Below are 15,904 nucleotides of genomic sequence, written 5' to 3' on the forward strand. Positions count from 1 at the left end.
GTCGGTGGGGAGAGAGGCTGCAGAGGGGGGAAAGGGGAGAAGGTCGAGGGTGGTTCGAAGGGACGGGATGACGGTAGGAGGGTGTAGAGAGGGCTGTGGGTAGGCGGGGTGAGGGGGCAGGCAACCTATATGACCAAATTGCAATACACTGTTTTACTGATTAGACTTTGTATTTGAAAGGTTGTGTTCTTTTCACCTGGATTATCTTCAAAATGGTCTGTAGAATATTAAATAAATATTTTTTTTATATCGTTTTAAAATTAAGCAACATGGTATCACGCAATCAGGAAAACATGATTTGTATTGTCCATTTGCTCAGTTTCCTTTTCCAAACTTTTGAATTATATCAAATATCTGTAAGTAATTATATATTATGCTGATGAAATTCTGATTATTTAAGGTTAACAAATTATTCTAAGCCATCCAATTTCATAGGTTACATATTTTTTAATAGTTTAATTGACTTTTTAGTTTATTCTTGACCTTCATTCTTCTGCATTAAGTCAACATGAGCCAGATGTCCTTCAAGTTAACATGACACCTGGGCCAACTCCATTTGCTGATGAAGATCATGGTAGGCCTACATGACTGAAAACTCCAGAACAGTTAGATTTTATCACAAAATATGCAGTGAAATAATTTCAAGAATTTTTTTTTTTTCAAATGTAATTTAACAAAATATTAAACGCATCCGACTCTGATTGCACTGCCTTTTCAAATGTCCGTGAAAGCTGTGAAGAAAATGAAGAAAAAAAAGTCCGCGCATGTAAACCGACTCTACGTCATCAACAGGCGACGTCGCGGGAAGATCTGGACAACAAACGTGAAACGTTGTTGTTGGTGTTGGTGCTTGTGCTAGGAAGTAAGTATATTTTGTTCTTTAAGATATTAACACCGAGGAAAGCTTGTCTTATTAACATCGCTCTTCATCCGCAGAGCATTGGTTCCGACTTTTAAAGTGATTTTAAAGCGTTTTACGGATGCAACGTGACGTAGAACCTCAAACTAAAATCAACGTTGGGATATTTACGTAGCTAAAGATGATACACATCCCTACTAAATAACTAAACTACTATGATTTTGATTTCTTCCAGTCTTAGATTACCTCTTTTGGACTTCCTCCTTTTGCTAGAATATTGGGCTTCGACTCGGTCAACCAATGAGTTCATTAATTCGACGGAGACTTCCTGCGTCCGTGAGGAGTCTCCTCACAGACATCGGTCCGAAGGAGGAGTGGACTGACGCAGAGCCCGACACAGTGTCCAGAGATGGGGTTCTGCTCCCGTCCAGAGGCGCTGCTTCCGGGCAGGAGGAGTTTCTCAAGCCAGCCGAGACCCAAGAGGAGGCAGCTGTGGATGGGAACGCCAGGAGGAGTGCAGTCTGCATGCTGTGCAAATGTAAGCCCTCTTGTTACACCTGTCCTCGGTGCAACCTGCAGTACTGTGGCTTGGCTTGCTACCAGAGCCCAGATCACTCTGTGTGCTCTGAGGAGTTTTACAAGGAGTCTGTAATGCAGGAGCTGAAGAATATGGGGAAAACAGAACGTGAAGGGAGGAATAAAATGCAGGAGATCCTTGTGGGACTCAGACAAAAGGCGGATAATACAGATGGGGGGATGGAAAGTGTGTTAAAGGACGACACAGGTGAAGGGGAAGCGATGGAGAACGTGCAGGTTGTGGAGCTCCTGTCCAGGTTAGCAGAGCTTCAACAGTCTGGGGGAGAGAGTGAAACAGAGATTGAGGACATTTTGAGAAAACTTGAAGAGATTGGAGGAGGCGAGCCGCTGCATGGAGACACGGATGAGGGCGCTGAAGGTGCAGAAGGAGAGCTGGACTTGGCTGATCGACTCTCAGGGCTGGACATTGATACGCTTTCCGAAGAGGAGCTGTGGGAAGTTCTTAATAGTAAAGAGAAAGAAATGTTCATGGGTCTGATGAAGGGCGGAGCGCTTGGCGAACTGATTCCCCTGTGGAAGCCGTGGTGGGAGGAGCATGAGGATGGAGGGAGAGCACTGGTGGAGGTGCTTGAGGAGGAAGTAAGCAAACTGGAGAGTGGAGATGCAACAATTATAGCCGAACAGGATGCTGATCAACAAGTGGTTCAGAATCTGGGCAAATCTGCTACAAAGTTGAGAACGATTAAAGGGGGAAATAAAATGGACACGAGCAAAGAAAAGGGAAGTCCAGCAGTTCTCGGTGTCCCTCAAATTTCTGCAAAAATCCCCAAATTGACATCCATGTGTGCAAATCCGTCTCCGCTTGTATGCTACGGTTTGGTAAATGCTCTTTTTGGCTACACCTCCTCCCTGTGCCTGTTTAATAATGACACTGATTCACTGATGTTTGAGTTCTGTGACATGATTCTTGCTTTGTCTGAGGCACTGAGCTCAAGCAGGGTGTTCAACTCTGTCCAAGAGGCATTAGACTGTGGAGAAACTCTCCTTTTGAGTGGAGGTTACCTGGACAAGGAGGATCCTCTTGCCCCGGCCAGGGCGGTGGAAGCCGTGGCTCATATCACGACCGGCCGAGACAGAAAGGATGCGACGGGATACTGCCTGGCAGCCTTCAGTCAGCTTCGCTCAGTGCTCTCCCAGGCCAGAGCAGCTCTTTCTAAAGATGGAGAAGAAGGAGCAAAGAGACGGAAGTACTTCCTGGCCAGCAAGAAGTGTGAATTCTTTCAAGCTTGGGTTTTGGACAATGCTCCCAGGATTCGCGGGCTAGCTATTGAGTTGTGGAACGAACACAGTAAAAGAGAGAGCGTAAGGAGCAGCATGGAGAAAGAAAAGACTGTTGTTGAGGAGATCTTGAAGAAAGGGAAGCGCAAAGGCAAGAGTCAGTTAATTGAAGAACTGAAAAAATGAATCCTCTTCGAACATATTGATTTTTGTCAATGTTTATGGTGTAATAGAAATGTCATGAATAATGCACTGCAACATGTAGCTACTAAAAGGTAATTACAGGTCCAATCCTGTTATACTGGTATTTTGTAATGTAAATAAAGTTAGAAATTATGATTCTGTAAAAAAAAATCTTTGCTCCAATAAAATATAAGGAGGTATCTTTTTTGATTTAATAATTTCTTACATTATATATTGGAAACCCATTTTTTAAAAGTTTAACAAGAACAAACAACTTTGGTTTTGTTGTGTTGGTCTCTGCGTAATTCACAGAAAATGTAATTATAAGAATGTATTTTGACAAACTGCAGGTCTAACAATATTAGTTTTTATAATAAAATAAAAGTATACTCATGTACAACTTTTAAACAGTTTTACAGCATTATTCATGGCACCTGTGTTGGAATGTATAGAAGTACATTATGAAAGTACAATTGTGTTTCATATTATGCCCCTTCTACCACTGCATTTAGTTACTATACTTTAGTTACTACGCATACATCTATACTGCTGTAGAACTACCTTTACCAGCTGCAACATTATAGAGACACTTTTACAAAAAATTATCAATAGTTAGAACCCATCAAATACAAACCTAGTATGGCCTTAAATGCTTAATGTCATTCACAATACCACACGCCGGGGGACTGGACATTTGAAGCATCTTTGGTCACAATGTCATATTATGTACCCGTTGTGCATCCATTTTTAATTCCATCAATGTTATGCGACTCACTTCTAGCATTATCAATTATCTATAGTGTGCATTTCTGTTAAATGTTTACTATTTGTGTTGAATAGCTGTCCATAATCTCGTACTTTTTTTTTTGGTGAGTGTAATTGCAATTTCTGGCATGATACTTGTGTAATATATATATTTTTTAATTATAATTTTTTATTTAATTTAATTATATATATATATATTTTATTATATATATATATATATATATATATATTTTCAATGCACGACTCCTAAGGGGTGACAATTTGTACTGTGTGATATTGCGACATACTTTCCGCACGCTGCTCACGTGCTCTCGCGTTGCTTTCTGTGATGGGTCACGTGGTGCGGATGCCCTTCCACAGTGCGACAGACAGGAAAAAAAATGGCTGCGCTCTTGAGATCAGCCCGGCTACTCAAGCTTTCGCCTTCGGGCTTGATCCAGATCACAGGGACCAAAAGAAACGGGCCGCCGCTCGCTCGGCTGTACAGCGGAGCTCTCGGCGGCGGGAGGCTCGGAGTTTGCACCCGACAGACCGGCCCCGCGTCGGGGAACGCGTCCAGGTATCATGCAGCCTGTTAGCCGGTTTCGTTAGCTGTGATCCACGCGTGAGCGAGAAGCGCAGATGTCATTGAGGCTCAATGACCGCTAGAGACACACGCACACACACACACGCGTATCCACACTAGGCTTTTATGAGCTGCATTATTAAATGTGTGGTGCTAACATGTGTTTTTCATGTTAGAAAAAGGTAGCTGCAGGGTTAACCATTTGCTAAACATGGCTCATTATTTAGGCCAATGACATCAACTTGGCTCGTGATCCTGATGCAACTGCTGGCCATCAGTTTGTTTGTTACTCTATTTCGTATGAGCTCGCTATATCATAGCTTATTAAGGAAATACCCATCATTGGAGACCAGCAGTGCACGCTGTCATGCTGCAGCTCTTATTTGAAGCATTTTATCATGAAGTGCTTGAGAAACTCAGCTGATGTAAAAGCTAAGGGGTAACACACATGACACTGCTGGGCCTCTTCTTGTCAAGGTCATTCATGGCTCTTAAGAAAATTACACAGTCTTTACCCAGGCAGATATGTATTTGTGTGTATTGTTGAGCCCTCAACGCATCCACACAGTGCTGAACCTTTTCAATCTCACATTCACCCACAGAAGAACTTTGTTTATCCATCCGTGCTTCTTCCACACTTTATTCATCTGTGACTGTCTGCTTTGTAAAACCTTCCTCCCCTCCCTCCATTCCTGTCACCCTCTACTGTCAATCTCTAATCCTCTACAGTCGCGTGTGGCCACGCACGGTGGGGTGTGTGCGTAACTATGCCCTGGCCAGAGAGCAGAAGGATGAGGCCAGCGTTGTGGTGCGGTCCAAGCAGGCAGAGCAGTTTGACTGGGCTCTGGCCAAGCTGGACAGCTCTGTGAGGAGAACCGGTCGCATCACCAAGACCCTCCTGCTCCGCATCTTCCACGATATCTGCAGGGCAGGTGGGCAGCTTGATCAATGATCAGGGTGGAGGCAAGATGGAGATAGTTTATTGTTATTCACCAAGTAATCAAACAGCTGACGGCTTAGTCATACTTTTCCTTTGCAAATCAGAGTTGGCTGAGGTCTCGGATGTATTATTGAGGAAAAGTTTCTTGCAGCATCATAGCTTTTCTCATTTCAACCATGTTAACTTGAGCTAGTCAGGAATATTGCTTATCACTTTGCCTTTTTAATTCTCAGACCTTCTGACCTAAACTTGGTTTCTGACCTTCAAAGGCTTCTTTGATAGTATTGTAGTATTCCACCATACCTCTTAAGTTTTCTTGAACATGAGCAACATGAAACTATCATATAACGCATCTCGAAGTGAGCGTGCTCTGTTTCCTCTTGTTAGACCTTCTGACTCTCTGCTTTTGTTGTCTTTTTTTCTTCTCTCTCCATCCATCCATCCAACCTCATTTGTGGTTCTTTGGTGTGTGTCTGCAGGTTATCCCAGTGGTAACCAGGCCTTGTTACTGCTGCGTAGCTGTGGCTCGCTGCTGCCAGAGGTTCCCCTGGAGGAGCGCAGTGAGCTGGCACACCGTGTGTGGGAGAAGCTGCAGGAGTTGGGTAAGAGGCCGCACCAACAGCAACGGCATAACCATCTTATTTAAAGTACTATCTTGCCATTGAGTCTTCACATGCTATTTTTTTATTAAACTATGAACTTTTTTCTATTTTAAACTTCTCCTGTTCTCTCTTCACTGTGATCAGCTGCCTGCCATTTAGTCACAGAACCTTTGTCACGTGATTATTGATCTCAGCTTGTCAATCATGGCTGCCTGTTTTCAAGGAGGTGCTCAGAATGTAATGTTTTTATTGGATCTGGTTGGTGCAAAAGTTTAAATAGCATATGTAGAATACAATATTTTTGGTTAACAATTTTAAGCTTTTTGGTTGATTTTCCTGAAGGAAGCGTTCGTCACACATGTGTTAAAGGACCGTCTAAAAGACACAACAATGCATTGTTTTTTATTTATCACGGCTTCTTGCTGTAATGAACGGTGTCGTTTTGGCGATGTTTCAAGAAAACCAGCTTTTGAATCATGCTAGCGGGTTAAATCAAAGTTTTTTTCACTGTATGTTGGAGATGTTCAAACTATATACTTGTACACTATCCTCCCCAGGTGCACAATATGATGTTAGTCACTACAACGCACTGCTGAAAGTTTACCTGCAGAACGAGTTCAAGTTCTCCCCCACTGACTTTCTGGCCAAGATGGAAACCGCTAACGTCCAGCCCAACAGAGTAAGCACCGACAGGAAACACACGATTTCTACCAAGTGATGAGAAGCAGCCTCCCCTTGGAAGAAGTGTAGTTGCTCTGCAGTACATTGCAGATGAATTCTTCACATCCGTTTGACTTTTTCCTATACACCTGGAGATTTTGATTCCCTTTTTATTTGTGTGCCCAGGTTACCTACCAGAGACTCATAGCCGCATACTGCCAAAATGGAGATATCGAGGGAGCCAGGTGAGCAAACTGTGTTCTATTCATGAACCAACCAAGCAACAGAGTTCGTGCTCTGACATCTGCCACTAGACAGAAAGTTGCAAAACGGCAGCTTCCTATCAGTCAAACTTAGTGTGAAAAGTATGACATTCTTGTATTTAATGATGCATATTGCTTAATATTTTTACAGCTCCAAACATTTGTTTTAAGACTTTATTTAGACACAAATATATTATTGCAGTTGGATTTACCTGTGTTTTTCCTTTTTCTCAGCACCATATTGGGTTTCATGAAGAGCAAAGATTTGCCCATCACTGAGGTGGTTTTCAACTCCCTGGTGACCGGCCATGCTCGTGCAGGGTGAGTGCCACTGATTTTGCTCCCAGCGTACTGTGTTTAATGGTCCACAATAAGTGTTGGTGTTAGAATAATTTGATTCTAAACCAGCTGTCATCTGTCACTATGCAGGGACATCGAGAGTGCTAAGAACATCCTGTCGGTGATGCAGGGGGCAGGAATTGAACCGGGTCCCGACACTTATATATCGCTGCTCAACGCCTACGCTGAGAAGGGAGACCTGGACAGTTTGAAACAGGTGTGTGTGTATGCATGCTTTTCATTCTCTTCATCCTTTCCACATCTCCCTTCCTTCTCTACTCTCCTCCCTCCATTCCTACTGCTTCCCAAACTCACATATTTCCTTGTTCTCTTCATCCTCTCTGTCCCCCCTCCTCCTCCTCTGTCTCTCTGTGTCAGACTATGGAGGTAGCAGAGAGTGCAGACTCCAGTCTGATGGACAGGGACATCATGCAGGTCATCTTCACTCTGGCCAAAGCCGGACACCAGCAGCACATCCAAGACATGATTGAGCGCTTGAGGCATGAGAGGGGCTTCGTTCCAGGTACAAACGCACTCACCTGATGCTTGATTTCCACATCACGGTAGTCTTCAGCATCTAAACTATACTCATATGCTGCATTTGCAATCATCTCGACAGTCTTATGAAGCCAAGCTGAATCAGTATGTCTTTTTCTTCCTGTAGATGCCATGAACTTGTGCCTGAGCCTCATCACCCAGAGCCAGGAGGACACGGCTTTTCACATCCTTAAGACTTTCCCCACACTGCAGTCTGAAAGCTTCAACACAGAACCCGCCAACCTGGGCAACTTCTTCCTCCGTCACTGTGTCAACATGGACACGGTAAAACATTTCACCCATTGCTCCCCTAACCTAGTCCTATTGCATGTTCATTTGTATCTTCAAATGTCATTTCTGATGTCTTTGTGTGCACTACAGTCAATGGAGAAGATTGGCATCTTTTGCAAAGAGCTGCAGGACTCTGACCTGCACACTGCGGCACTCAGCTTCACTCTGTCCTGTGCTCTGGAGACCAAAAAGACAGGTACAGCACACCCTTGAATTAACTTGGATTAAGAGAGACCGTTACATCCACTTGCATGCATATTGGCCTTGGTCACTATTTCTGTACACACTGAATTGTGAAAATAATATCTTTATATCATGTAAACTTTATGTTTAATTTATTTTTTCAGCTATGTCTTTTGAGCTGATGAAGATGATGAAGGAACAGAACTTACCCATAAGGCCGCACTACTTTTGGCCCCTCCTCACTCCGCATATGAAAGACGGCAACACAGCTGGTATATACACACACACACACACCTTTTTCATTTATATCAAGGCTTAATGTGCTGATGTATGACTTTGACTCTGCAGCTTCACTACAGGGATCATTTCCACATGACTAATTTCTTTTGGATGCTTTTTTAGTACTTGGGAATTGTTTGCTTCTCTTTTTTATTCATGTAACTGAAGTTTTGCTTGGTTTAAGAGAAACCAAACCAAACATTTTTGAATTGAGGTTTTCAAATTAATTACGTTGCCACATATGTGTTTATTCTATGCTGTGCTTAAGCTACCAATTCGAATTCGGTTAGCTTCAATAGTAGATTTTGGAGGTGAATATCGTGAGCTGTTGTGAGAAGCTTGTAGTTTGATCCTGAAACTACTCCAGCTCCATGTGAACAACCCCATGTGTATGTGAGAACTTAATGGGTGCCATTGAGCCCCAAGAAGGAAAAAAAAGTGCCCACCAGCTGTTTGTGCATCCTATGTGAAATGGAGAGTTTTGTTTTTTGGGGGTGCATGATATTCTCAGTTTATGAGCATGTCTGTTATGTTTGTGGTGTACAGGGGATTATGACTTCCTCTCTACCAGAAAGAGCTTTTAAAGGAGTGTTTCCCTCAAATATTGATGCCCTACAGAGTGGTCCAACTGGGGCAGATTTCACTGTGCTGGGGCAGTCAAGGGCAAAGAGGTCTGATCCCTGCGTGAGAGTTGGAGCAGGAGGAGATGAAACGACACATGCATACACGCATACTCACAAACACACACATGCAGGTCTCTCTGGAGAGCTCTAGTAATAGATCGCAAAGTTTAGAACTCCCCATGTCAGCCACTTTGGACAGACGTGCCAAAGAGACACCCTGACTTTCAAAGAGTGCGCTCAGACATGAATGTCATAGTTTTTATTTCACTTCCCGATCTACAAAATCTGCCCCCCTGTATGAAGCCTCCTGGGTGCAAGGCTACAGGACACGTATTTGACTATTTAAAGTGAGTCAGGGGTCAATGCCAGTGTTTTGCCATTAAGTCTCCATCCTCGAAAATAGGAACTTTTTATGTTGGCATTTCCTGCACAAACTGACTTGAGTATAATAGTAAGCTCCAATCACAGTATAACCAAACTCTGTATGCTGATCAAGGATTTTAGGAGAGGCTTTTCTTGGTTAAAGTTATAGCCGACATGGTGGTAACCGTGCAGAAGCTGCTGAAAGAAGAAAGTGGTGGTTGATCTGTCAACCTTTGCCCCAAACTGGGGGGCATCTAAAGTTCCTTGTTGGGGACACTGGGGGAGTGAGAAGCCCGAAGCACATGCAAACACACAAACGGGCCTGGGGCTGAGAGGTCAGATGTCATTCTGCTCCAGTGGACGTCCTCCAAATTTGAATCTCAGCTCAATTCTTTACCCAAATCGTCCCTAGTTTCTTTTGCCCATTTTTTTTCCAACAAAAACAAAACATTTTCCGGTTGTATACAATCTCCTCTGGTATTTAAATTGAAGTATAAGTAAGTCAAACGAGCTGAAGGGACAAGAGTATTTATTTAGTTTCTGTAAAAATGTCTCATATTACCAGAAGAAATACTGAGGAGTATGTATGTTTTTATTTTGCAAGAGCAAAATATTCAGAAAAGCGTTGAAAGATCATTTGATTTACCCCTCTCATGATAGTGATCAGTGGAGTACACAGTTTGTGTACATGTGGGGCAGATTATCACTCATAAATTATAACCATTGTTCCTTTAAGTGGGCGGCTGGACATGACGTACTTTGCTTCGGACACTTGGTGTAAAACTGGTATTTACGTCTTTAAAGTTTGTCTTCTCCATCTGCCACCAAGTACAGTTCATGTGTCTCTGCTCAAGGAAATGTGTATTTTCTTTTCCTTGTTTTTGTGAAGGAAATCGTCTGTGACAGATAGCCGGCATTAGAAGACTTGTCAGAATTCGCAACTCATTAGCAATGTACCCTGTCAAATGCGTTCAGCAGTGGCTCGGGTTTTAAGTGCTTTATTTATGCTGAGCTCTGGCTCTCTCTTTGGGTTTTTTAAACGATTAATAAATGATGTGCCTTTCCCCTGTCGGCTAATTGACAGCATTTGAGCTGGCAGGGAGGAAAAGCTGGTTAGACCCGCGTGGCGTCGGTGCAGATTGACTTCTGTGTGCGGTCCAGATGGATCCTCAGTTTGAATGGTGAGACGCCTCAGCGCCTTGCTTGGCAGCATGCAAAAGAGGACTAGACATCAGTTTAAACATGCACAACCACACACACACACACACACACACACACACACACACACACACACACACAGACACATACTTTTACTTGAATTCCCCAACCGCACAGTCTCAAAGCCACTCGAACACATCAGGATGCATCCATTTAGTTATCACAGACAGGGAAGAAGGACGGAAGGAAAGAAAGGGGGCAAACTTCTCTTTTTCTAACACAGTGGCTTGTTTCCAATGGTGTTAGCCTTAACCCTCATGAAAAATGCAGCCTTCCCTGCTCCCCTCTTTCCTTCCTGCTCCCTCTCACACTCATTGGCTGCAGTGGTGTGTATGTGTGCGTGTGTCCACATTGTGTGGGAGGGAGGGGTTTTTGGGGGGTGGGGGTGCAGTGCAGGTGATGTGACTGATGAGGAGTGACTTGACTTCATGTAAATGCAAGCGCTCTGAGGGAATTCACTTTGGATTACGCGCCCCACTGTGCACGGCCCATAAAATATTAAGCGCCGTGTCACTTTTTGTCCACAGGTGTCACTAGCGGGCAGAGAGGCCAGGTCCGTAGAATTGGTGGAGAGAAGTTGGGGAGGAAAAAAATCCCTTTTGCATTCTGATGAGGTGTGGATTTGGCGGGTTTAGCAGAAGCATATGCTGGGCCATACTTCCCACCTGCCGCCAGCTAGTCACCGCTTGTCAGTCCTAGCGACGCAGCGCGCTCTTATCCCATCTGACATGGGGAACCGTGAAAGAGGTGGGGGGGGGAGGGGGAGAGAGAGAGTGCAGAAGAGTAAAGAAGTAAATGCTGCCTTGTTTAGGCTGCTGTCCTTCCTGGCCGCTGCCTTCCCACCTACACCGGCCTCTATTTGTGTGGCCTCATTTTCAACCCTTTCCCTCTTTCTTTAATGCAGCTCTGTCAAGTAAGAGTGGGCTGCAGAAGCACTGCCACAGCAGTCTGTAACGCAGCCCTCCATCAACTGTATTTCAACTTCAGCCGAGTTAACTGGTGGGATGAGAGGCAATAATGATCTCGTTTTTTTTTTTTTATGATGCAATTTTAAGATGAAACTTCAGTTTTAAGCCTTGAAAACGGAAATTGTCTTCGTACTCTGTTTTCAAACGACAAGCCGTGAATGCCTCGCAGCAAACGCAGTCTACCTTTAGAGAGGCATAGACGCGCAGAGATGGCGAGACAGATTGTGTCGGAGGAGAGAGAAAAGGAGAAGTGACAGGTACTCATGTCCGAGGACGGGGAGGAGATGACGGCGGCCGGTTCACTCCACTCCTCTTTTCCTCTCTTTTCTTCGTCCTCACTTCTCGTCTGTGACAGTTAACCTGAAGACATGAATCTGATGATGATATCTTGTGACCACTGCCATGCTTAACTCACTATTTTGATACTTCTTGCCCGGGTGGTATGTCAGGCTTTATGCTGACTGACCTGGATGGCCTCCGTGCCAAATCTTTATTTATAATGTATGAACAGGGGAGAAGGCAAAAAAGTGTGATGGAGTACAAAGTCAAAGACCTAAAGGAAGAACAGTGTATACGACACTTCATTATATCATATTAGTTTGTGTAGTTTTCTAACAGTGGTCTTTATTTATTCTCAGATAGTATTTTTGTGTTACTGACATTTCGACAGGTTCAAGTCCCCTCAGTCACAAGAGCAGTATGTAGGAATAGAACCGCTCGTATTTCCATCTGATGGCACCTCCTACTAGGCCAACTTATTCACGCAGAGACTTTGCCATGCCAGTGTAAATAATGAGAATGAAAACTCAGCTGAAAACTGATTAAAAGCTCTTTGTCACAGACTTGACATAAAAAGTAAACGCACAAACATTCTTGTTAGACAACAGAAAAGTGCTGATCATGAAAGCTCAACGTTCGGAAGCCGGAAAGCGAAAAGGAGGAAAGGCCGGCTTATGCATTTTTTACTCCCAGTTCTCCATTCACTTGTTTCCCGTCTGTCTGGCTCACCGTGAAATTGATTATGGATTATTCAGGAGGAAAGCAGGAGCCCCCTGCTCTCCTTTCATAAAAAAAGACTGGATGAAAGCGATTAGGGGGTAAGAATGGCCGGATGGATGACACAACAGATGGATGCTCCATTGAGAAGAAAGAGGCGTATATCGCCTGTTTACTTGTTCTTGAAAGCAGGGTGGATGGATAGTGAGAGGAGGAGATGAATGAGTGATAGCGATGGAGGGGAAGGCTGGCTGGATGGTTGGAGTGGTTCAGGTACCCCTACCTGGAATAATGCAGCTCCAGCCAGGTTTTAATGGCATAAAAGCCGAGCCTCATCGATTATTTAGCTAAAGAAAGAGACTGCCAGGTGAACACATACGTCCCCAGAGGAGTAAAATATGTGTGTGTTTTAGAACCTGAGAGGGTAAATACACACAGCATCTTGAGGTGTCAACTCAAGGAAGCACTTTCGGTCAGTTTGCTGAATTCCGCATAGGAACGAGGTGTGTTGGTACACTGCATGTGGTCATTTATAGCATATAGAGGCACCTTATTTTTTTTGTAAAGCACATAGCAGCACTCGCTGAGAATGAACACACACACATGGGGACCCGCTGATGCCTTCATTTAGATGCATGTCCTTCATGGGCACGCTCCCAGACATATGCAAAGTGCTGCAGTGCCTCCTCCACATGGTCACGCACTCGCAAACACACAGACACTTGCAGGCATTTGGGCAGCGCATGTGTGGCTGTTCCATATGCATGTGGCTGTGTTGGCCTCCTTCCCTCGGGCTGGACCTCGGGCCTCCGCTCGAGAGCAGGGTGATGGCGCAAGAGTCCACTTCAGGCCCAGTGCGTGTTTATGTACACGTATCCTCCAGTCCAAGGTGGAGAGGGAAGTGTGTGTGTGTGTGTGTGTGTGTTTGTTTAATGCCTGGCAATATTCCTGAAAGGGTGAGAAAAAGTGCCTGCTCATTTCTTCGACCCGTATTTAAAAAAGTGCCCCCACAACTCCAGGGGTTGTGCACGAGAGAGTGGATGAAAGTGTCTGTGTCTGTACATCGTGTCATTGAAAACAAAACGGTCAAACAAAAATGTTTTTGTTCCTGAAACTTCAATAGTATTCAACATGCACCACCATGGACATTGGACATCAAGCTGAAATAATTAGTCTGATAATTTAATACCAAACCACACTAAAATGTGTGGGGTTTCTGCTTTTCTCCGTGTTATCTGATATTAAATTGAGTATTGTTTTGTTTGGGACTACGACATTGAAGTCACCAACATGGATTCTGAGAACCTTCGCACTATTTCTGGTATTTTCAGTCCGATTTCATTCTCTTTTTGGGGGGGGGGGGTTATTGTTTTTTCTAACAGTTAATTTGGATTTGACACTCTGCAATCAAACTTGTTTCTTCGAAGACACAAAGTGGATATTAATGACTTTACGTGTGTGTTGCAGGTGTGGTTGAGGTGGTTAAGGCCATGCAGGAGCTCGAGTTGTGTCCCGATGTGGAGACTTTATCCAACTACATCCTCCCTGTCTTCCCCAGCATGAAAGCAGCTCGACACGCCCTCAAGGTGATCAACTGCGTGTGTGTTCACATTTGGCCAACGTACATTTAAAAAGTTTTTTGCTGACATAAAGGTGATTTTTATCTATTTAGGAGGCAGGCATCTCTTTGGACTCGGAGAGCTTCCTGTCTTCAGAGGTTCGTTCGTTGGCTGTTAGCAACCTGGCCGAACTCTACAACATACGTAAGCACTCACTCACTCAATCACTCTGATAGAGTCCAAAGAAGCTCTACTGCATCTTGAGCATCCATCATCGCTGCTTTGCCTGCAGGCTAATTTGACCAGTGTTTTACAAACACACAGACACACACTCTCTCTCTCACACACATTTGCCCACTTACTCCTCTGTGCTCATCAGGCCTTTTAAGAGATTAGTCTGTGTGAATATGTAAAGAACGAGAGGCTGGCAGAGGGACTGGATGGAGAAGGCAGTTAAATCATGGATGACTCCTCCTGTATACTGTCTTCCATCCCGTTTTAGTCTCCGACATCCTCATCGTTTTTACATACATCGCTCTGTTTCCGGTTCCCCAATTGACACTCCCCCCTCACATTAGGGCCACAGCAAACCCTTAAAAAGCTCACTTATGACTTTATTGATTTGATATGACTTGATATAGTTTTTTGACATTTATAGAAGAAAAGTTGTTTTTATTAATCACTGTCCCTCTCTGTCCCGTTTTTTCCCCAGTCTGTAGGATATTTAGTAGAATAATGAAAAATAGCAGCTCTGATCAGTCTTCATGTAGACTCTTCCTTTCCGTTTCATCACTTATCTGTTGGTCTCCTCTCTGTTTTCTAGTGTCTGACCCCTCCTGCCCCTCGATGGATCTCAGTAGTTTCCGCGGCAGCCTCATCTTGGGCTTCAGAAGGTGAGTCAATTAGCCCGTCGACTATTTATGTCTTAATGTGTTCTCCATCATTTGATATTCCATATTTCTCCATATTTTGCCTCATAACTCCTGACTGGCGTTTCACGGAGGCCTTTAGCACTATGGAGGTCACTACGGCATATGCTATGACGATGACATGTGCAGCCTATCACACCATTGTGTGTGTGTGTGTGTGCGCGTGCGTCTGTGTGGCTGCAGGGAAAAACACTCCATCAAAAACAAATACACGGCTGCCTCATACATATGGAGGCAGTCATCGCTCAGCTCTCGCCCCAAAGCACAGTGGGAGATATGTAAATTAGCAGATGCCCACCACTGGCCCTTATACCCGGACTACACACACACAAATACACACACACACACAGTTAGCTTTAGGACCAGGGGCTGACCCTTGGGCTTTTGTTGGGAGTGTTTATGAATATTTACAGTTTAGCACTACACACACACACACATAAAAACACCCCTGCACAGCACCCTGAGCAAGGCTGGAGGTCAAAGGGAAAAACGCTGAGTTGTCTGCAGGGAACAAAGTTATTTCTTCCACTAAAAAGTCAAAATGCTTGAGCTTAACTTTGTATTCAGCCAATACATCCCTTGTTGTAACTGATGTGTAACTAACTCAGTGGATGCTGATGGTTTATCCAATATAATGGATAAAGTAAAGATTATTTGGTTTATTTTTCTTTCTTTTGTTACGAGGAGAACAGGGGCAGTGCAAGGAAATGCATGATTGCAGATTGAGTTTTATCTTATTTCAAAACTCAAAATAAATGTAAACTACCAGATTATTTTGCTAAAATTGTTGTGTGTAAAGTCAGTTTATTCACAAATTGTTAGTCTGTATTTTTTATTGCATCTGAATTTCGCTCTCTCTCTTCAATTTGCTTTGCTTTCGTTGCATTAACACACGCATACACTCACCTACACACTCCTCGGACTGTTAGGTTGCCTGACAGGGTCATAATTGGGCTCGTCACTTGGG

General features: G+C 43.9%; 2 protein-coding genes across 2 annotated transcripts in view; both read left to right on the forward strand.

Annotated features, from left to right (window-relative positions):
- The first annotated feature begins 791 nt into the window (after positions 1–791).
- Positions 792–3,057, forward strand: znhit2 (zinc finger, HIT-type containing 2). The gene is made up of 2 exons (XM_056435883.1): positions 792–862; positions 1,095–3,057. The coding sequence occupies exon 2, from the start codon at positions 1,160–1,162 to the stop codon at positions 2,858–2,860; it is 1,701 nt and encodes a 566-aa protein (XP_056291858.1). The 5' UTR covers positions 792–862; positions 1,095–1,159; the 3' UTR covers positions 2,861–3,057.
- Positions 3,058–4,002: 945 nt separating this feature from the next.
- lrpprc (leucine-rich pentatricopeptide repeat containing) overlaps positions 4,003–15,904 on the forward strand; it is a 46,475-nt gene continuing 34,573 nt past the window's right edge. Inside the window, exons 1-14 of the mRNA XM_056435880.1 lie at positions 4,003–4,181; positions 4,917–5,119; positions 5,607–5,729; positions 6,287–6,408; positions 6,576–6,634; positions 6,887–6,973; positions 7,082–7,208; positions 7,370–7,514; positions 7,656–7,813; positions 7,910–8,015; positions 8,167–8,274; positions 13,917–14,035; positions 14,122–14,212; positions 14,832–14,901. Coding sequence (XP_056291855.1) covers positions 4,003–4,181; positions 4,917–5,119; positions 5,607–5,729; positions 6,287–6,408; positions 6,576–6,634; positions 6,887–6,973; positions 7,082–7,208; positions 7,370–7,514; positions 7,656–7,813; positions 7,910–8,015; positions 8,167–8,274; positions 13,917–14,035; positions 14,122–14,212; positions 14,832–14,901 — 1,697 coding nt within the window. The remainder of the gene's footprint in view (positions 4,182–4,916; positions 5,120–5,606; positions 5,730–6,286; positions 6,409–6,575; positions 6,635–6,886; positions 6,974–7,081; positions 7,209–7,369; positions 7,515–7,655; positions 7,814–7,909; positions 8,016–8,166; positions 8,275–13,916; positions 14,036–14,121; positions 14,213–14,831; positions 14,902–15,904) is intronic.

This window comes from Pseudoliparis swirei, chromosome 17 (assembly GCF_029220125.1).
Source record: "Pseudoliparis swirei isolate HS2019 ecotype Mariana Trench chromosome 17, NWPU_hadal_v1, whole genome shotgun sequence".
Taxonomy (NCBI): domain Eukaryota; kingdom Metazoa; phylum Chordata; class Actinopteri; order Perciformes; family Liparidae; genus Pseudoliparis; species Pseudoliparis swirei.

What these genes read in the sequence shown, in the direction of transcription:
- znhit2 (XM_056435883.1), top strand. Translation starts at nt 1,160, where the DNA reads ATGAGTTCATTAATTCGACGGAGACTTCCTGCGTCCGTGAGGAGTCTC.